The sequence below is a fragment of the Prosopis cineraria genome, unplaced genomic scaffold (genome assembly GCF_029017545.1).
Source record: "Prosopis cineraria cultivar Desert tree isolate PC_DT_omini unplaced genomic scaffold, ASM2901754v1 PC24, whole genome shotgun sequence".
Classification (NCBI taxonomy): Eukaryota; Viridiplantae; Streptophyta; class Magnoliopsida; order Fabales; family Fabaceae; genus Prosopis; species Prosopis cineraria.
This window is the reverse complement of record NW_026555355.1, coordinates 124,274-147,171: the sequence shown is the minus strand read 5'-3', so window position 1 is coordinate 147,171 and position 22,898 is coordinate 124,274. Positions and strand designations below refer to the sequence as shown.

At 28.0% G+C, this 22,898-nt stretch overlaps 2 protein-coding genes across 2 annotated transcripts; both read left to right on the top strand.

Annotated features, from left to right (window-relative positions):
* The first annotated feature begins 264 nt into the window (after positions 1-264).
* Positions 265-6,388, top strand: LOC129294946 (LRR receptor-like serine/threonine-protein kinase EFR). Its single transcript, XM_054933412.1, has 2 exons — positions 265-757; positions 6,171-6,388. The coding sequence occupies exons 1-2, from the start codon at positions 265-267 to the stop codon at positions 6,386-6,388; spliced, it is 711 nt and encodes a 236-aa protein (XP_054789387.1).
* On the top strand, positions 654-22,666 carry LOC129294942 (receptor kinase-like protein Xa21). The gene is made up of 7 exons (XM_054933411.1): positions 654-757; positions 6,171-6,460; positions 11,296-11,367; positions 14,315-14,605; positions 19,344-19,415; positions 19,881-21,341; positions 22,181-22,666. The coding sequence occupies exons 4-7, from the start codon at positions 14,413-14,415 to the stop codon at positions 22,540-22,542; spliced, it is 2,088 nt and encodes a 695-aa protein (XP_054789386.1). The 5' UTR covers positions 654-757; positions 6,171-6,460; positions 11,296-11,367; positions 14,315-14,412; the 3' UTR covers positions 22,543-22,666.
* The last annotated feature ends 232 nt before the right edge of the window (positions 22,667-22,898 follow it).

The window sequence follows — 22,898 nt, the reverse complement described above, 5'->3', positions numbered from 1 at the left end:
TATATATAGTACAACCTTGGGCTCCTAACCACTTCATCAATCTAAGAAGCCTTGAAGCTATCCAACATGGCAAATCTTTGTTTTCATTTCCCCTTCCTCATGTTCTCCCTACTTTGTCTCAAGGTTTGTTTCACTTTATGCCACACCAATCTTACTATAAATGATGAGTTGGCACTACTTGCTTTCAAGTTTTCTATCAAGGACCCTCACAATCACTTGGCTAATTGGTCCAACTCTTCTTCCATTTGCAATTGGGTTGGGGTTATGTGTGATGCTCAACATGAGAGAGTAATAGCCTTGAATCTTGGGGAGATGGGTCTCAAGGGAACTTTGCCCTCAAAAATTGGGAATTTGTCTTTTTTGGTTGAACTTGACCTTCATAGTAATAACCTTTATGGTGACTTGCCAAAAGAGTTGATCCAATTACAGAAGCTACAAATTCTCAACTTGAGCTACAATGAATTCAATGGAGAAATTCCAACTTGGATTGGAAGCTTATTTATGCTTCAGCACTTCCATCTTCGTAATAATAGTTTTGGAGGTGTTATTCCTAAAAGCATATCCAATTTGTCAAAGTTAGAGACCTTGAACTGGAATGATAACTTTGTTGAAGGATTCATTCCATTTGAAATTGGAAAGCTTCAATGTTTGAAGATTTTACAAATTGCAGTAAACAAGCTTTCAGGAAGAATACCTCCAACTATTTCTAACTTATCCTCACTTGAGAAGTTGTCTTTGCCTTACAACTTCTTAACAGGTATGTCTTGCATAATGTGTTATTACCATTTCCTCTATTTTACAATGATATAATAGTTTATTTTTTATATGGAAATCCTTTAGCTTAATTTTAATGTAGATTTATGTGTGCCTTATTATCAAGCTCAGTTGATCTTCTTTGGGGTAAAATTTTCACTTATACTTGTCAGAATAAATTCATCAACAAACTTCTGTTAATTATCATTTTTCATAACCATTCCAGCTTTACGAGTATTCAAATTATCAAAGTTAGCACACATTTTGTGCATTTCATGGAACTTTGATGACACGTTTGATAATTATATATTTAAATTAACTTCACCTAAGCAAATTAATACATTTGATAATTATTTTACTGTTAACTTTGATGATATATTGGTAATAATAAAATATTCTTATTTCAAAAAGATAAATTGATCAAATGTTCCTTGAAATCCTCTTTTAGCTGGCTAGACAATTTTATGTTTTTAAGTTATCTATTTTTCAGAATTCTTTTGGTAGTTACGTTGTGAATTATTACTCATATAATATAATCTACATTTTACAACATTAAAAACTCATGTCAGAAATTTGCATATGCTTGTTAAAGGACGTGCATTAAGCATTCTTTTGTTTGTTTCCAGATCCAATTTTATGAAGAAAATCATATGAAATAACAATCGAATAAAGATTCTGATTGTGAAAAAGTTAACAAAAATTTAGATCACCATGATGAAGGAAAATCTTCAAATGATTTCTGAGTCCCTATTCTATAAGCTGTACGAAGTAGGTATGATTATAAATTTGCGTATTCTTGTATAAAAAAAAAGAAGATCTGAGACAACTCAAACTGTCTGACTGTCAACATCTCATTATTTTTTATGTTATAAAATCATAGATTTTCTATTTTTTATTAATAAAATGTCTATTTTTTAGCACTAATTTGAGTATTCTATAGTCTGATTTCTTTTGTACGTTGGGTTAAGAGTCATTTTTGTTCCTGAACTGTAAAGAGGTCACAAATGATTCTAAACTCAATTATGAGTTAATTTTGTCCCTCAACTTTAAAGATTCCTTCCGCCATCACCCTATCGTTTTCTCATCATTAGTTGACCACTAGTGGCCCTGCATTATATATATATATATATTTTTAATTTTTTTATAAAATATTTGAATTGAGGGGAAAAAATGCATCTTAGAGTAGAAGTTGAGGGGCAAAAATGACCCTTAACCTGATAAAAATATTAAAAAATAGTGGAACCTATTGATAGCTAACGGATATTAAGTGTTTTTAACGCTAATGTAATGGAAGGAATCTTTAAAGTTAAGGGACAAAATTGACTAATAATTGAGTTTAGGGGCATTTGTGACTTTTCATGTATAGTTCAGGCAAATGACCCTTAATCCTAGTATATTTTAAGGTTTCTATGCTCTTAAAAATATAGGGCACCAGTTGTTAAAATATATGCACATATCTAACTATTCAAATAATGAAACAATATTGTCTCACTATTTCTCTCAATTTTTGTACTGTAAGGGTTTTGACAAAAACCCATCGCAAATGAGGATTTGATTGGTCACACTAAACAGAGTTCAAATTAATGGATGCGTATCAAGATACATCAATTTTCTATTTCCCTTTTTTCTCCTATTGGGTTCAAAAGTTTTGTCTTCTTTGTTGCTTATTTCTTTTATTATGACCTTTTTACTATACATAGACTCTGAAAAGAAAAAGTCCATTTTAGCGGATATTGCAGGATTGGTTTATTCCAAAAGACAATAGTCAAACTAATAAAAGCATCATAGTTCTATCAAAAAAAATTTTTATTACCATATAATATCAACTATTTTTAAAATTTTCAAAGTTGGTCACTTTATGGTCATACTTTACAGTCTGATAGCATATCTTCATTTTTTTTCAATGATCACATCCCAGTAGATATTCTCAATATAATTAGTGATTTGGCAAATTTGAACATAATATTAAGTGTTAATCAGCTTTATAGTTGCATACCAAAAGCGATTGCAAATTTGATTACACTTCAAGGGTTCAAACTTCAAGGCAATGACTGATTAGTAATTTTGTTGATAACTCTAAACATTATTGTTTGGTTGCATGATATAATTACAATAATTAAGTCTATTTATTTAAGATAGATAAATTAATCAGATTTTATTTCTGTGTTATATTTCTTTGAGTTTGTTGTATCTTTTCATGTCATGAGTTGGTATATAGATGATAAATATTTCACATCATGACATTAAAAAACTTATTCTAAACATGCATGTGAGGACGAGAGTAATTTTTATTTTTATATAACGTGAGAAAATTTATCTCAAAAGTTGTTAGTTAATTGTTTATTATTTTCTTTTTCTCAGAACTTAATTGTTTTTACACAGATCTCAAGGTGATTTTATTATTTTCTAACCCTTATGGTTCCATCTAGGTTTGTGACTTATTTCTTATAATTTAACTTATCACAATTCAACCCTTATACTTTCTTTTGTCTTCTCCATTCATCCCTAATTTTCAACAAGTAATTAAGTCCTTAGTAACTCATCCCATGTGGCACCTATGGTAATTAATAGTATTGCATTGCTTAGTTGACAGTCTTATTATTAGTGCCACATTAGATAAAATAAAATGAGAATGGTTATTCTTTTTAAAAATGTAAACTAAATAAATATTGCTAGCCAAAGACAAAGCACAGAAGCAAAATTAGACACAAGAACCTATTTGTTTCCAGTAATTATTTAGGTCAATTTTTTGTAATTATCTAGGTTTTTTCCTATAATTTTTTAGGTCATTCTCTATAATGTTTTTAGTCAGTTAATCATTAAATTACAAAATATTTAATGGGGGAAAGACATTGCTTCACTTTTAAAGTATGGAGGCAACATTGAGCCACCCTTGATTTGAGGGTGCTCAATAAGCACCTAAAAAAAAAATTAAGGAGCAAATTAGCACTTTAACTCTTAAAAAATAAAAACACAACGCATTGATTGATACTAAAAGCTTGTGAATAATAACTTCTCTCTCTCTCTCTCTCTTCCTCTGGGTCCTTTTGTTGGGATGTCAAATTTTTTTGGGAAATATATTTGTAAGTCCTCACAATTTACTCAATTTTGAATTAAATTCCTACGGTTTAATTTATTTTAATTGAGCACTTATAGTGTGATCAATTAAATTTTGTAATCCATGAAAGTTAAAATACTTAAATTTTTCTTTTAAAAAAATAAGATCTTTTATATTTTTATTAAATGATTATATGACCTTAAAATTAATTACATAATTTTATAACTCAAAGTTTATATAATTATGTTGTCTTCTAAATATTTTTTATACTTGTAGAATTTTCATAAAAAATTAATAAAAATGTAAACAGTGTTTTAGATCAAATTTTCTTTCGTTGAATTTGGCTAAAAGTATTAAATTAAATTTTCTATAAACTCTAAGAGTATTTTTGTTTTGTGATAATTAATATTTCATTATTAATTTTAACTTTCAAGGGTTAACATATATAAATATGAAATTATAAAGGTTTGATTAAAAAAAATAAACTACAAGAGCCTAGTTTAAAATTGAGTGGAATTTTAAGAACCTGCAAATATATTTTCCCATTTTCTTTTGAATGAAGGGGTGCCATTTTAAATAATGAAAAATATATAATAGATGGCTTTGCATATAATTAATTTCGTGCATGTACAACAACATTTATATAGTTAGGTTGTCTTCTAAATATTTTGTATACTTATAGAATTTTGATAAAAATTAATGAAGATGTAAAAAGTGTATTAAATCAAATTTTATTTTTCAATTTTGGTTAAAAGTATTGAATTAAATTTTCTATAAACTCTAAGAGTATTTTTGTTTTGTGATATCTAATATTTCATTATTAATTTTAACTTTCGAGGATTAACATATATAAAAGATGAAACTAGAAGGGCTTAATTAAAACAAAATAAGGGATCTATATATACTATATATTGTGTAAAAGATCTATGCAATGTGTTTGTCTTGTGATTTGCGTTATGATTTGTTAAGATATTTAATTGTATTGAACACTGTGGTTTCGTTATTTTAATATCTAATATTATTATTTTTTCCCGATGCAAGTTATGGGACGAATTTGCTGCAGTTATTGTAAATTTGAATAGGCATATATGTCTAAAAGCCAAAGGCTCCATTTTGATTTTGTATATTCCTCAATAATCTCGTAATGTTATATTGTACTAATTTGAAATGGAAGATATAAAACATTCAAGTCTTATAAAAATATATCAGTGTTATGTGTAAAACTGAACTTTTTTTTTTTGGTAAAGTTAAACTTTTTTTTTCTATGTAATCTTTTTATTTGGTATTAACTCTTTAGTTTATGTTCATTAAACATGGGACTGATATGATTAGCTTGTTATTAGTTTCGCAAGTAAATAATATAATGAAAAATAATTGTTAGATGATCTTAAACATATCAAATTTATTGAAGAGCTTCAGCACAAGTGGGAGGTGTTGCTATATTATACATAATCACACACAGTTATGATAACTCTACTAATTAATTGTTACACTATAAATTAATGATATTTTTAATATTTGTGATAATTAAGTTTTCCATAAAGCTATTTCAAGTAACTTTTTCAGTGAGTTGTGTTTACTCTTCCCTCTTTGTCCTTCTGTCCATTTCTCTCTCCTCACCCTTGACCTCTATGCTTGGTCTTCTTTTGTGATGGGGAGGAATCAAAATCATGGGAAGATATTAAAACAATTATTTTTCTATCATCCCACTTTTTATCATTTTTACGTGCATTTTATTAAAGACATATTAAAATAATTATCTTGATACATTTTATTTTAATATTTAAAAAACAGAGAATACTATAACACATGATAATAATTAATTATAAGCACGAAAATATTTGTGTTATATGAAAAAACTTATATATATATATATATTTATACATTTAAGGGGCTTATTTCTAATTAAATAAATATATGTGGACCTTTTTATAATGTAATATTTTATAATTTATCAAATTATTTTAGATTTTTAGAATTTAATATTTTTAATTTTTTAATTTGTTTTATATTTTTATTTTATAAACAACACTTAAGTGTATATAGATTATTTTTTTTAGAATTATAATTTAAATATTAATATTTTTCTTAAAATAAAATTCATGTCTTTTTCAATCATTATACACGTAAACTTGCTTTGGAATTTTATCATTCAAAAAAGTTTCTATTTGTTAAATTGACTTTTAAGAAAAATGTATCCAAACATAAATTAGTTAATGTCACTCATTTTTATCTTAAGTTCACCTGTTTGCAAACCCCAATTTAATCACACACTTTAATTATTATTATATATCACATCTCCTTGTTTAATTATATTTCTTATTTATTTTTGTTTCCATTTTTCTTTATCATTTTGCAGGAGACATTCCAATAGAGATTGGTCATCTTCAAAATCTAAAAATTCTATATTTGGATACTAATAAGCTTTCTGGCCACATACCATCAAATATCTTCAATATAACAGAGTTGCAAGAGATTGATTTAAGCTGGAATAATTTTCAGGAAGTATTCCGTCTAATATATGTCATGGACTTCGAAATTTACAATTTCTATATCTTGAAGTCAATGAATTATTAGGAGCCCTGCCATCTAATTGGATACAATGCAAAGAGCTCAAAGACTTACAATTAGAATACAACTCTTTCACAGGTATGTGCTATCCCACTATGTCAAATCTTCAACTTTAATTTCTTTGCTGATATATTTAATTGTATTTTATTGATATTTGATTCGTAAGACAATAAAAAATAGGAAAATCTTTATTTTTATTTTATTTTGGGAAAATTTAGTTCTCTAGTCCCTATATTTTATTTTTTAATCAGGACCTTATAGTTTGACCAATTAGACATGTTAATCCTTGAGGTTAAAATTATTAATGACTGATTAATATTACAAAGCTTTTGAATAGAGAAGGGGAGAATTCCTATTAGGTCTCTTGAACGGACATATTCATTTAATTACAAAGGACTTTAATTTATCAAGCTTATTTGCTCAAAAAACAAATAAAAGAAAGGAAGGTATTTTACTCAAAAATGCGAGTAATTTTGTAAATTCTGTTTTATTTTGATTTTATAAAAATATCTTGGGATTTAACTGAAAATTTTTAATTTAAAATCTAAGTGAATTAACTATATTATGTTATCAATAGAATTTTTCATATTAGATTAATGCAATACAGATGGCATATAACATGGAAAAATATTTTTATTATTTTTTAAGATAACTTATGGAGGGGAAAAATTGTAATTTTCACTTTTAACACAGCTACATATCTAAGAGCTATCATTGATTAAGAAAGACTATATAAATTATAGTTTAATATAAAATGTTGTTTTAATTAATAAAGAATGATTAAATTATAATTTTCTCTTAAATTGTATTCATGATCATGAACAATAAAAATAATGTCACTCAACTAAAAAAAATGAGAGCATTATCATGCATGTCAAAAGTAAAAAATACAATTTTACTGCTACATAACAGAGTTAAAAATAAAAAAATTATTTATCATATATGGACACTTGTAGCATTAAGCCATTTTTCATATATCTTTATCACATATTACTACTACATTTTTTCTCCCCAGTTGTTTTCTCAGTATTATTATGAACTAAAATGCATTTTCTCTTCCTATTATTCCTTTTGTTTATAAATTTTTCTGTGCGTGAATTTTTCTTTTCCAACATTTTTTTACACATAAAGATAAGTCTTTAATATTGGTTGGCTGAAAGAAGTCTTTTGTTATTTTTAATTTTATTGGTGCATATTAGGATGTCTTGTGGAGCATTTTGTTTGGTTGTAATAGACAAAGCTCCACTTGGATCGAGGAAAAAAGGATTTGCAATAAAAATTTGTTCTCTAGTCTTAATAAAAAGCAATACATTTCTAGTCAAAATACAGTTAATTAATATATTAGAGTTGATATACATTTACTAAGTGATAATATTAATATAAACATCAACATCAAAATATGACATCTCCATTCACATGTTCCCTGTAAATTGTAAACTAGAACTAAAAAAAAATGGAAATTAGAGAACTGTACTTGCAATTGTTTTACCAATTTCAATTTTAATACGACATTAAATGCTATCATTATATATTGTCATTGAGCATAAAATTTGTTTCTATAAAATCATTTTGTATGAGATTAATTGGTTTGTTCACTTTCATATATATATATATATAGTAGGTATTAAAAAGATGTTTCCTTACAAAAACTTGGCAGATTATATTATTTTGACATTTTATTAGTAGCCAGAGAACCGTTATGCACGCGAATGCGTAAGATATCTCTACAATCCTTTTTACCCACAGTTGTTTTTTATGGGATTTCCAAAATAATTTTAAACCCAACTGAAGCTCCCCACATGTGTATTAATGTGTGCTTGTGTGTGATGAATGTAATTACATTTGATAACATTTCTTAGAAGCCACGATTTTTGAAGGATGATTCCTTGAATTTTATTTTAAATAAAATGTTAATCATTTAAGGGATGATGCACAAACTCAAACTAAAAAAAAATGATAATCCAACCCCTCCATGAAAAGCAACCTAGCTACGTTTATACACTTGTTATAAAAAAAAAAGTACTACCTTCTTCCCAATTTATTAGACATTTTTAGAATTTTAAATATCAAACAAGCTTATTAAATGCACCTTATAACCTTAATTTTTTTAGGACAAAAATATAAATTTTTAAAAATGTCGTTCATTTAATACTCCTTTCGTGAAAAAATATTAAAGAAAGAAATTATGTGGGAAGGATAATATTGAAAAAGAACTAGTAATAAAACTTTTTTCTCAAAGTGTACTATATTTTGGAACATTGAATTTCCTCAAAAACTATCCTATAAATTGGAATTGAAGAAATACTTGAATTAAGTAATTTTTACAGTGAGTTGCATATACTCATCTCTCTTTGTCCTTTGTCTTTTCCCCTCTTCACAGTTTTGATCTATGTGCTTTGTCTTCTTCTGTTGTGACAAGAAGGAGTCAATATCATGGGAAGATTTTAGAATAATTATTTTTGGTTCTACCACTTTTATTATTTTTGGTTCCTTTTAATCAATATATATTAAAATAATTATTTTGATACATTTTATTTTAAAATTTATAAAAGGGAGAATATTATAATTGATTATAATAATTAATTATATGCATGTAAATTAGTTATCGTCAATGATTTTTATCCTAACTTCTGTTAGTCAATTTATTCTAACTTCAATTTTGCAATTTCTAATCCAAACACACCCTAAAATCAATCTTATCAAATGCTATTTTGATTGCAAACTTGAGAGATTGAGTCATGACAAGTTAAACTTGAAGGACTAAGTCATAATTATACATGGGCTGAAACTGGAAATAAGGATCTACAAGTTAGATTTGGTAAAATAAATTTATCATATATGGACACTTGTAGGATGAAGCCATCTTTCTTGTGTATTTATCATATATGTGGGAAATATTCTCAATAGATATATCCATGACCAATTTGAATTCTATATCTTTAGGAATTAAATTTTTTAGGTGATATACCAGAAGGTATTGGAAAATTTGATATGCTTCAAGAGCAACATCTTACTTATAATAATTTACAAGGTAATTTTTTCTTAAAATTATGGTATTCCAGCTACTATAGTTTTTTCCCTTTTTAGTTGTTTTCTCATTATTACTATGATGAACAACAATGCATTTTCGTTTGCTACTTTTCCTACTTAATTTTTCAAGACAGAAATATAAACTTTTAAAAATGTCATTCATTTAACACTCCGTTTGTGAAAGAACATTAAAGAGAGAGAATATATAGAAAGGATAATATTAAAAAGTACCAATAATGAAGCCTTTTTTTTTAAAAAAAAGGTGTATTATATTTTGGAATGCTGAATTTTTTCAAAAAGTGTCTTATACATTAGGATGAAATAAATACTTGAATTAAGTAATTTTTGCAATGAGTTTCATTTAGTCTTCTCTGTTTGTCCTTTTGTTTATTCCCCTCTTCTCAATTTAAATGGAAGATTTAAAATAATTATTTTTGGTTCTACCACTTTTATTATTTTTTGTGCCTTTTATGCAAAATATATTAAAATAATTATTTTGATACATTTTATTTTAATATATTTATAAAAGGGAGAATATTATAATTGATGATAATAATTAATTATATACATGCAAATTAGTTAACGTCAATGTTTTTATCCTAACTTCTGTTATCAATTTATTCAAACTTGAATTTTGCAATTTCTAATCCAAACACACCCTAAAGTCAGTCTTATCAAATGTTATTTTGATTGCAAACTTGAGAAACTAAGTCATGACAAATTAAACTTGAGGGACTTAGTCATAACTGAGTTAAAAGTTGAATGATCAAATAACTAATTTTCCCAATAAAAAAAATTAGATCAGGGCAATTTTAAAATTATGATCTTATATACTAAAAATTATGATGTGATATAACTTTTTCTTTGAATGGGCTTCATGTTATGATCTCTCCCACTCCCACCTTTGCGTTAAACACCTATATATCTCTCTCTTTCTAAAAGTTGGTACCCCAAAAACAATTTTTTAGTTTAGCAAATTACTAGATCTTACAGTCACATAATACATGCACATATATAAAATAAACTACTGAGCAACTTACTTTTGATACCATATGTTAGATCATTGTAGAATATTAAGCTTTTGGACTGGGACTAAGACATACTGCCTCTGTTTCTATTTGCTGGAGAAAAGGCTGTATCACATAGTTTAAAAAAATTAGTTAACTATATTAATTGTGCCTAAAAATAAACGAGTTAGACTAAAATACCTTTTATTTAATCTCACTCTTTTTCTCGTGATTGTGAATGATTGAATTATAAGGGGTAATTTAGAAAATTTGTAATAAATGCATATTAAAAAAATGTAATTTTGCTTATATAAGAAAACAAAGCAAAAGGGACAATTTCTCCTATAAATAAAAATAGAGGGAGTAAGCCCAAGGAGGATTATTTCTCAAAAAAAAAAATCTAGAATCATTTCTCTAATTAAAAGGGATTATATTGGAATCTTTTTATTTCTAACAAACTAACAATGTAACAGTATTTTCTTAAAATATATGAAAATGTTGGACATATCTTTAAGAATAGGTAGGAGTATGTTTTATATTATTACATTAAAGACTATCACTATAAATTTAGTGGTTTGAGTCAATATTTTTCACATTATTTGAACTAGTGGTAGTTAAAACAAACATGTTACAAGCATCTTTAATCTACATAGCCAGCCTTACGGGAGAAAATCTAAGATCATTTGTATAATGATGATGTGGAATGTGTTGTGAATACAGGTATAGAGCAAGTGAAAATTTTCAATTACTTCCTATAATATCATTTTATTGTAAATCCACATTTGCATAGCAATGTGTGATTTTTCAATAGAACTAGACAATTTGTGCTTTAACTCATGCATGTGTCCCTTATGAGTATAAGTGTCCTTCTTTCAGGCCATATACCAAAAGGCATCGGAAACTTGACTAAGCTTCAATTCTTATATCTTAATTACAACAATTTGGAAGGTATGGTATACCCAACAAATCATAGCATTGTTATGTTTGTTTTATCTGCATCTAAATTACAAGAAATATTCCTAGCAAGCCATCTTTCGTGTGTCTTTATCACATACGTGGGAAATATTCTCAATAGATATATGTGACCAGTTTGAATTCTATATCATTAAGCATTAATTTTTTTTTTGTAAATGATATGCCAAATGGCATTGGAAAATTGCATATGCATCAATAGCTAGGTCTTTATCATAATAAATTACAAGGTAATTGTTTCAATCAAATTATGATATTCTGGCTATATAGGTTTTCCTTTACTATGAACAACAATCCATTTTCTTTTCCTACTTTTCCTTTTGTTTATAAATTTGTGTGAGAGTGAAATTTTCTTTTCTAACAATTCTTTAAATATAAAAAAAAGTATTTAGTATTGGTTGGCAAAAAAAAAAATCCTTCTCCAATAATTTTAGAAATGCTGGTTAGGATGTCTTGTGAGCATTTTGTTTGTTTGGAACAGACAAAGCTCCATCTATAATTTTATGAAGGTTAAAAACTAATGTCCTATAGTTTTACCAAATTTAATTTTAATACGATTAAAGGTTATCTTTATATATTACTGTTGTGTGTCAAGTTAAACTTTTTTTTTTGGGGTAAAATTAGACTTTATTTCTATATAATCTTTTTCTTTGGGATTAACTCTTTAGTTTATGTTCATTTAACATAGTACTGATATGATTAGTTTTTTATTAGTCCTGCAAGTAAATAATATAATAAAAAATAATTGTTTGATGATGTCTAATATATCAAATTTATCAAAGAGCTTCAGCATAAGTGAGAAGTGTTAATATCACATTTTTTTTATTATACATAATCACATATAATTCTGATAACTCTACTAATTAATTATTACACTACGAATAATTCAGGATATCTTTAATATTTATGATAATTAAGTTTTTCATAAAGTTAAGTGAAATAACTTTTTAAATTTTGCAGTAAATTGCGATTACTCTTCCCTCTTTGCTCTCTTGTCTATTTCTTTCTCCTCTCTTTTGACCTCTATGCTTCGCCATAGGAGAGGAATCAAAATCATAGGAAAATATTAAAATAATTATTTTCTGTTCTACCTCTTTTATCATTTTTGCATGCATTTTATTGAAGATATATTAAGATAATTATTTTGATACATTTTATTCTAATATTTCAAAAAAGGAGGAATATTATAATATTTGATATTAATTAGTGATATGCACGCAAATATATGTGTTATATGGAAAAACATATATTTAACTTTATATATTTAAGGGGTTATTTCAAATTAAATTAATATATGTCGAATTTTTTATAATTTAATATTTTTAATTTATCAACTTATTTTATGTTTTTATAATTTAATATTTAGTAATTTATAAAATTGGAAAAGCACCAGTAATGAAACCTTTTTTTCTTGGTCAAAGTGTATTATATTTTTGAGAGTTGAATCTTCTTGAAAAGTGTCTTATAAATTGTGATGGATAGAATACTTGAATTAAGTAATTTTGCAGTGACTTATTATAAAAATTATAACTTATTATAAAATATAAAAATTATTTTATAATATGACTTATTTTTCTTTTTGGCTTCATACAAGCAATTTAAAATATATGTTGGCTTGTTTGTTGCATGGAATTGAAGATTAGTCACACTGTCCAAAGCAAACTAATGTGGCTTTCTAAAATAATTTAAAATGTTCACCAAATATTACTTTGATTTAAATAAAAAGTTTTACTATAAATTTTTTTTCCAAATCAATTCAACAACCTAAAAAATACTTGAATAAATGAATTGCGCACGATGCAGACGTAAAGAGTTTTATGCGTCCCAAGAGAATTTGTGGAAATGGCTCTTATTGCTCATTGCTTGCAGTTTGTTAACTAAATTTATGATGCTGAATGTTTTTTTTTTGGTAGATATAAATTTAAATAGATTAATTTGTTGAAAGTAATCTCTTACGTAATTCACTATCATTTTTGCCCATACTAGAATTTTACATGTGAGGTAATATTCAAAATGTTTATATATCTATATATATATATATTAAAATTGAAAACCACAAGTGCCACTGATTATTACCGTAGTTGTTAACTAACTCATATTGAATAAAGTATTTTTGGCCAGACACATAAACAAGTTGAAGTTTAATAGTTAACCCTTAATTTGTCCATTGAATATGTATGATCTTGAAAAATGCCTATTTTAGTTGACAATGTAGGGTTTATATACATTCCAAAAGCCAATAACAAAAAATTAAAAATATACAAGTGGCATATTTTAACATATAATTTCGTGTGCTAATCAATTTCCTTCTAATAGTCCCTAATTGCTAACACTGCACAGACCAGAAATTGTTAAGATATTATTTTATTTGAAATGGAGGTAAATTCCAAAAGACAATAAATTGTTGCAGCTTCATTAGGGTCCAAGAGCGTTATAATTTTTTATCCTTTTATTTTCTACTTTAAAAGCTATTTTTGATTCATCACAATAAATTTTTGTTTTTATTGGTTATCATGCTCATTGTACGATTAACTCCACTTGTAGTTTTTTTGTTTTATTTGATTCAAAGCTATATGTCACTTTAATGCAATTAACTCCACAAGTTTATTGCAGCTGTAAAAATTGGGATTTAGATTCAGTGACTGTACTTAATACAGGCATTGAATGGCTGTACCATCTGAACCATTAAAATCCAGATCAATGGCTATGAATTTATACTTCACTTAAGATTAATAAATGAGTGAATTTATTAAATCGTTGATTTATATTTTAATGGTTTAAATGGTACAAGTATTCAATACCTGTATTAAGTACAGTCACTGAATCTAAATCCCTGTAAATTGACTTTAAAATTGTAAATTGAGGAGGACTTAAGTTTTTCATTGATTACAATAGATTTGATGGGAGTCTTTTTTTATATCAGGAGACATTCCTAAAGAGATTGGTAATCTTAAAAGCCTGAGAACTCTCTATCTAGATGTCAATCAATTTTTTGGCCAAATACCGTCAACTATCTTCAACATGTCTGAGTTGCAAAATATTGATTTGACTGAAAATAATTTGTGGGGAGGCATTCCTTCTAATATATGTCATGGACTTTCAAAATTACAAATTTTGTATCTTGGACACAACAAATTATTTGGAGCTATACCATCTAGTTGGATACAATGCAAGCAACTCAAAGAGTTATACTTAGAAGAAAACTCGTTCACAGGTATGTATCATCCATTACGTCAAATCTCTAAATTTAATCATAGCATATATATTTTGACTGATCTTTTGTGCACTAATATTAATGAAGACCATAGAACAAATTGGAATTCCATATCTCTTATTTTCATTAAAATGAAAATCCTCCACGACAGAATAAATTATATTTATAAAAATAAACAAAATCTCAGGAGAATATATTAAACCTGTTTTGGCACAAAAGTATAAAGTGACTAGCTGACTTTTATCTGTGGTCCATTGCTTGGCTGTGAACCACTTGGGCGTAAGTTCAAATATCTAGTAGGATAAAAAATATAAGATAAAATAAAAAATTAGATACTTCATTTTAGTAAATATAAAATTAATTTGTATAATTTCTAAATCTCAATTGGCTAAAAATCATTGCAGCCAACCCGCCCCAATTCCAACCTCCACTATGATGTATGACAATGATATACTAAATAAAACACCTGTGATTAAAAAAAAAAACCACTATTTGGTTCTAGATTGTAGCCTTGCAAAATGAACCTCAATAATATACCTGGACAAAAATTATTTTCAATAAATTTAATTTTTAGTTCTAATTTTTTACTTTCATTTTACTTTATAATCTAATGGAAAATCAAACTCTTTGATACATATTATTTTCTTTATTTTCTCGACATTATTGAGTAGTGTTAACTAGTACAAGAGAAGCCTTACTCAAGCTAGATAGATTCCCGAGCTATGAGCACGGATCACCCCTTTCTCTTCTAAAGAATACTCCCTCCATACCATAATATATGGCATTTTCTAGAAGCCTCACTTGGTCCAAATATAGGGCATTGTGTATTATATATATATATATATATGTATATATATTCACTTATACCCTTACTTCATTATATTCTATTCAAGTAATTAATAAAGATGTTTTGAATAAGTTAAATGTTATATTTACTCCACTCAAGGGAAAACTAGTAATTGTAAATATGTGAATTTTTTTAAAAATCAATATTTTAACCATTTTTTAAAATGTAAATGAAACATCCTATTTTAGGAACCATTATTCAGCAACGGAGCTATCTTAGGTTCCATTAGAGGCAATTAGAAAAAAGAAGGACTTAAAAGTTTGAACTCAATCGTGGTTAATATAACTTGATATTTCTAGAATTTTGGACTAATTTCAAAAATTCATAACTTATCGTATAAAATTCATTTTGAGCTAATTCATGTCTCCTTTTAATGATAAATGAGTCCTCTATATAGGAAAAAAAATATAAACATGAATTTTACTCAGAAAATTAACACAGTTTATTCGTTTAGCTGAATTGCTCTGTTTTCCCCTGTCCACTTTTCAGATTTCTTGCCTTAGATTTGTAAATTCATATCTTGAACTATACTTATCCAAACCAGGTGATCTAGGACTTATTATAAAGCCGTAGGTGTCCTGTATTAGATAAAAATATGGCACACAACTTTTACTCCTCCAGTTAGTACAGTTTAATGAATCTTCAAAACTGCTCTATTCTTAATCATACTGAATCCAGATTTCTATGTCCTATTTTACAAAATTCATAACTATAGTTATAGAACTCCAATTGAGGTGATGTTTAACTATTTAGAAACGTTATGACTTTATATACATGGAAAAAATATGAAATGTAACTTTAGATTTTCCTATTGATACATTTTATTGAATATTTAAGACTATCTTATCCTGGCTGTGTAATGGATCCAGATTTTGTGGTCTAAATTTGAAAAATCTTAGCTTGAGTTATAGGGATCCAATTAACAATATCTTGGTCTTTATGAAAACCTTGGCATGTCTTAAATTATATAAAAATATAATACAAGATGTTTGATCGTTAAATTGATGCATATCAATCAATAAATGTAACGCTGTGTAGAATACTCTTCACTGTCTCCAGATTTCCTATCTCTGGCTTGTTAAATTTATTACTTATGTTTTAGAACATCAAGAAGCATGGTTTCAAGTTTATATTGAACTTTGGCATGTTGAGTTTGATCATAAAAATCATCATAACCATTGGCTCTGTTTAGGTTAGCTTTGGGACCCAAAACAATACTATAGTTCCATTCAACATTCCAAACTCAAGCTTTCCATATTCATATCTAACTTAAATAAAATGTGAGTTCTTCACTTCAGCGCATGATCACACTCTTAAAGGAACATAGAAACAGAATTTAATGTTTTAGTTACTTACTATACCACTTTATACAAAATTATTTACAAAACACACAAAACAGAGTCAAGGGAGTCTTTCTAATATCATGCCTTCATTTTGCTTCTTCCATGAGTTCTTTCCCTTTGCTTGAGCGTTCTAGAATGGCTGGAATATTTTGGGAGGGTGAGATTTTACAATCCCAGTAGCAACGCAAGCCAAATCCGCAAGTAACATAATCCCGTACAACCATACAATCATTTTCAAATTTGCAAGCATGTTATAACTAACCATGGCATGTGTTAATGTTCTCACTAACTATTCGTGCATTCAGAAACATATATACTCACGTAAACGCAGCCATACACTAACAGTAAACACCTTCATACTTTTCACAAAATGAAGCAAGAGAATATCACAATAATGCCAATAGATGAACAACATTATGCACAAGGGATACGGGCAAGGTCACTACCTTGAGTTTCTTGTTTATTTTCAAGCAGCAAATTCACCTTGAGGCCTGCCTTTGATTCTTCTTTAAGACCTTCAAATTTGACTTCTCAAGATTCTAAAGCCGTGATGATGCAACTCTTAGATTGAAGAGAGAATTGTGAATGTAGATTAAGAATTAGAGGAGGTTTTGTTATTTGGATCCACCTCTTCTTCTCGTCTTCTCTCTCTCTTCAAAAATGCCAAGGGATTCTTTTTCTCTCCCTCCCGGATATGGACCTAGGAATGGAATGGAAGTGGTAATATATTAGATGATGAGGGAATGAATTAGCTTGGTTGTTGCCACATGGAAGCGGTGGAAGAGGTAAATGAAATGCAAATAACGATCAAATTCATATTTGCCTCTTCATTTAACCTGGTTGCTCAATTTAACCAGAATATCACCTTCATATTAAAAATAAATAAATTAATAACGTGGCAGCAGCTGAATTTAAATTTGTGGCATTCTTCTTGATTTCTCATGCTAACACATCACCTAATTCATTACCACTATTCAACATAAGCTTGCCACCTAATTTCTCTATTTATCACAATTTACTTTTAGATAATAAAAAGAAAAGAAGATTGCTTCATTCTTCAATTGCAGTCACATGCTCCTTCCTTCCTTCTTTTCTCTTAGTCTCCTAACACGCCACCTCATGCATTTCCATTTACCAATTTTGCATGTGCAAGAGTTAGTGGGAAAGAGAATATCATATAATCGAGGTGTTAATTTGTTCCCTTCGACACTTCCCTTTTGATATAACTTTTTGACACCTAATCTCCATACTTGATTTTAGTGGTAATTATACTATTGAATTTTCATGTAACGTACTAACGTTAATTCTTTTGTTTCAATTAGCATCATATCCAAATGAGATGTCTCAACCTATTGATGTTACATGGTTTTCTTGACTTAGTACATGTATCCTACTCAACATGTTCTTATAACGTTTTAACATGTATATCACGTGCTTGCCATCAATCTTTTAAGCTTGACTCAATTTAATGAATATACATTGCACTCTTAAACTTTATCTCATATTGGGTCATTTCTTTTTCTTTTTCCCCTCATGTAAATACATGGTAAATTTCAATAACCATAAAATAACCATTTTGAATAAATATTAATAAATATTGATCATCTTCATTTTTGTATTTCTCTTTCCTTAAAACATTAATTTTGATGACCTAATAATATAACTTATATCAATTTAGTATGATTTAAGTTCCCTCTAATCCACCCAATAACCTAGGGCGTTATTGGTTAAAACAAAGAATCATCACAAGTTAGTCCCTACTAGCTTTAACTTTCTCTTTTCTAAATTTTCTTTGTATTCTTAGGCATTTCTATACTTCAATGGAGAATTCTATGTTTGTCCTCGCTTTTTCATAATTTATAATCTAATAAATTTTATATAAAACTAGACACGTAGATTTCATATATATATATATATATATATTACTTGTGGAATTTCCTTTAACTTTCACTTATCCTGAGTTCTTTTTTTTTTTTTTATGGAGCATTCTATTATAACTCTGATTTAATAGTCCAAAATGACCTTCTTATCAAAACTTCTTGTTATTCTTACAAGCACTCAGGCCTGAGTTTTGGGATGTTACAGTAAATTAGTTAACAATGACTTATATTGTGGTTTAAAGAGAGTACATTATTCTAATTTAAACTGCTGAATGTTTGGACAGTAAATATCATATTTTCGAAGGTGATTGCTCCTCTTACAGGATACCCTAAAGTAGCCATTGGTTATACTTTTTTGGGATAAACCCATTAACTGGTTATATTTTGATTAACAATTTTTGGATATATATATATACACAGTCAATCATCTCCACAAAGTTCCACAAGCCATCAATTTTATCCAGCCATTTCATGAAATTCCAAGATCATAAAAGCTATCACCTTGCACTGTTATGTACCTTCACTTTTATTATACCTTATTAGATTTTAATTTACATAATAACTTTCAAATAACATAAATAGTATCCACAAACCTACTGTTCATTTTTCATTCAGTATAACATTTAATTTTTTAACCCTCATAGCATAATGATTTTCTATTGTTGTAGGAGATCTACCAGCAGACATTGGAAACTTAACTATGCTTCAAACATTAAGTCTTGGTTACAATAACTTAAAAGGTACGTTAAATTATAAGTGCTGATCATGTTTCTCTTAATAAGACATTTTACGCATAAGCAATCATAGTAGCGTTAGTTTTGATTTCCTTGGTTGCCATATTTAAATTTTAATGAGCTTTCTAGCTATAGATTAGAAGGCAATAGAAACTTCACTATGCTTCAACATATATACGAACTGAAAGGTAAAATCTAGGGTGATAACTTTTGTAAAGCAAGCATCATTGGTATATGAAGTCAATTACCAAACTAATCTTTGTCATTATTTTTTGTTATTAACTTCACTAAAACATCAGTTGCTATTTTGGTTCTAGATTAAGTACACATGTAGAAATAAGAAATCTTTTTAAGGTTGACATGTTATGCTTGTCACTGGACAAATCTAGTAGAGATCTGTACATGCAAAATATTTTTAACATATCAATTTTGAAAAGTTATGCTATGATCTCATTAACAATTTGTTATTAGGTAGCCTTCCAACAAATTATGGGAATCTCACTAATCTGTATAAACTATCTTTAGAAGAAAACATTTTGACTGGAACGATTCCAACAACAATTAATAGTTTACAAGATCTTCAGTATTTGAGTCTTGAAGGCAATGAGCTACATGGTGCAATCATTGAAGAGCTTTGTGGAATCACAAGACTTGCCTTTTTATATCTAAGTGGGAACAAGTTTTCTGGATCAATACCACATTGCATAGGAAATGTTACCTCCTTACGAGAACTTCACTTGGACACTAATAAGTTAACTTCAGAGATACCCTCTTCTTTTTGGAATTTGAAGGACATATTGATCGTGAACTTGTCTTCCAATAGTTTAGTTGGAAATCTTTCATTCAATATTGGAACCTTAAAAGCTCTTACGTCATTGGACTTGTCAAGAAATCATATTTCAGGTATCATTCCTTCAACCATGGGTGGTTTGCTGACGTTGCAAATTCTTTCCTTAGCACATAACAATTTGCAAGGAAATATTCCTGAATCATTTGAAAATATTAAAAGTTTAATGAATTTGGACCTTTCCCACAATAATCTGTCTGGTGAGATTCCTATATCTTTGGAGTCACTTGTTGATCTAAAGTATATCAATCTCTCATTTAACAAACTACGAGGAGAGATTCCAAGTGGAGGTGTTTTCAAAAATTTGACTGCTGAATCTTTCTTGATGAATAAAGCTCTTTGTGGTAAACAAGAACTAAAAGTACCTCCTTGTAGAAAAGGAAAAAGGTCAGTCGCAAAATCACTTTTATTCAAGTGCACATTACCCGTATTTGTGTCAATAATTTTGATTGTTTTAGGCATTCTCCTTTTAAAACAAAGAGAGCCAAATTCAAGGGATTGTTTGGAAAGGGATTCATCAATTTTAGGAGTGCCAAGAAGGATTTCTTATTTTGAAATTCTACAGGCAACTAATGGATTTGATGAGAGTAACTTTCTTGGAAAGGGGAGTTATGGTGATGTGTTCAAAGGAAAGCTTTTGAATGGGATGATGGTTGCAATTAAAGTATTTAATTTTGATTCTGAAAAAATGTCAAGGAGCTTTGAGGTGGAATGCAACACAATGCGTAATGTGCGCCATTATAATTTGGTGAAGATCATAAGTAGTTGTTCCAATGTTGATTTCAAGTGTTTAATAATGGAGTTCATGCCTAATGGGAGCCTTGAAAAATGGTTATATTCTCATAACTATTGTTTGGATTTTCTACAAAGGCTGAATATAATGATAAATGTAGCATATGCTTTGGAGTATCTCCATCATGGCTTGTCAATACCTGTAGTTCATTGTGATTTGAAGCCAAGTAACATTTTGTTGGATGGTGATATGGTTGCTCATGTGAGTGACTTTGGGATTTCCAAACTTTTAGATGAAGGGCAATCTAAAACACATACAGAGACGATACCTACTATTGGATATATTGCACCTGGTAATTCTTATAAACCCAGCTTCATCATGTTCCTTTTGCATTTGTATTTCGCAATTGCTCTCCTTCCTCAATTTCGTTTTAGATTGCATTGGAATCAATTTAATAAATGATCCATATGAAATATTTCATATCCTATCACTTATTATTTAAATTATCAATATCATAGAAAATTAACATACAACATATTCATTACTTTCTATGAGCAACACTACGATTGTCTACAAAACAATAGATCTTCTTGATTTAGTCTCTATAGATAAGAAGTTTAATTGATGATTCACATGGCATGAAAGTCACCTATCAAATAAATACTTGAAACCATTTCTCCCAAATTCTTCTATAGAGAAAAGTACTCTCCCTCTCTCTTCCTCTCTCTCACGCGCGCGCGCGCACACAGAGTCTATTTTTTTTTACTTGAAGAAGGTTCTCGTATAAAATAGGCAACAAAAAGAAATTTCTAATTTCTAATTTCTAATTATTTTTATATCTATGTATATGATATGTGAGAGGGGGATGGAAATCATGCACTATGACATGTATTTTACTCTAGCATGAACATAAATTCATAAAAAAAAAATCCAATTGCATTCACGAAAGTTTTTTATTTTATTTTTTTCCAGATCTAAAGACAAGTCTTTCAAGTATTGGCTTATTGTAATGATGTATAAAAAATATTAGTGTAATGATTACCACAAGAAACATAAATATAAATTATTGGTTTTTTGAACCATTTATCTTAATCAGAAAATTAAAATGTTTATTTTTAATTTATTCTAGTTTGTAAACTTAGATTGAGAGAGAAATTGATTTTTTACGTGCTTGAATACAATTCTATGCAGAATATGGATTTGCTGGAGTTGTTTCAACGAAAATAGATGTGTACAGCTTTGGAATTATATTAATAGAAGTGTTCACAAGAAAAAAACCAACAGAAGACATGTTTGCCTCAGGATTAGACTTGAAGAGTTGGGTAAGTGATTCAATACCACATAAAATAATTAATGTCATAGATTCCAATTTATTGCAGGGAGATGAAGAACATATTGGTGATATATTGACTTCTACATCCTGCATTTTGGAATTGGCATTAAATTGTTGCACTGATTTTCCTACAATGCGAAGCAATATGACAAATGTTGTAGTATCTTTAAACAAGATCAAGAACTTGATTATGGAAAGGCAAAATCATCAACATCATTGAATAAGTATTACTCTATTTTCAATTTATGTTGTATATTCCCTTTAGAAATATGCTTGGCACATTACTTGTATGATGAATGCATATTTGTAATAATTGTTGTTTGACATGGTTGATGAACTTTTGTGAGAAATGAAGGAGTGCGTGCTTTGTTAATTTTTTTTATTTAACAAACGTAATGTTGTAATAGCCAGTGTTCAACAAAATATCATGCATTTTGATGATTTTTGATAACTTCGCTCGCCAAGGTTGCTATAATGGGTAAACATGGGGGACAAAAATTGGTAAGAAAAGTAAATAAAATTTTAGTAATATTATTTTTAATCATGTTTGTCATTTTAATTTTGATTTGTGGATTA

Bases quoted from the DNA above. Each gene is read 5' to 3' on its own strand.
- LOC129294942 (XM_054933411.1), top strand. From the start codon at position 14,413: ATGTCTGAGTTGCAAAATATTGATTTGACTGAAAATAATTTGTGGGGA. The intron at 14,606-19,343 runs GTATGTATCATC...CTATTGTTGTAG, and splicing joins AGAAGAAAACTCGTTCACAG to GAGATCTACCAGCAGACATT. The intron at 21,342-22,180 runs GTAATTCTTATA...AATTCTATGCAG, and splicing joins TATTGGATATATTGCACCTG to AATATGGATTTGCTGGAGTT.
- LOC129294946 (XM_054933412.1), top strand. From the start codon at position 265: ATGTGTGATGCTCAACATGAGAGAGTAATAGCCTTGAATCTTGGGGAG. The intron at 758-6,170 runs GTATGTCTTGCA...ATCATTTTGCAG, and splicing joins GCCTTACAACTTCTTAACAG to GAGACATTCCAATAGAGATT.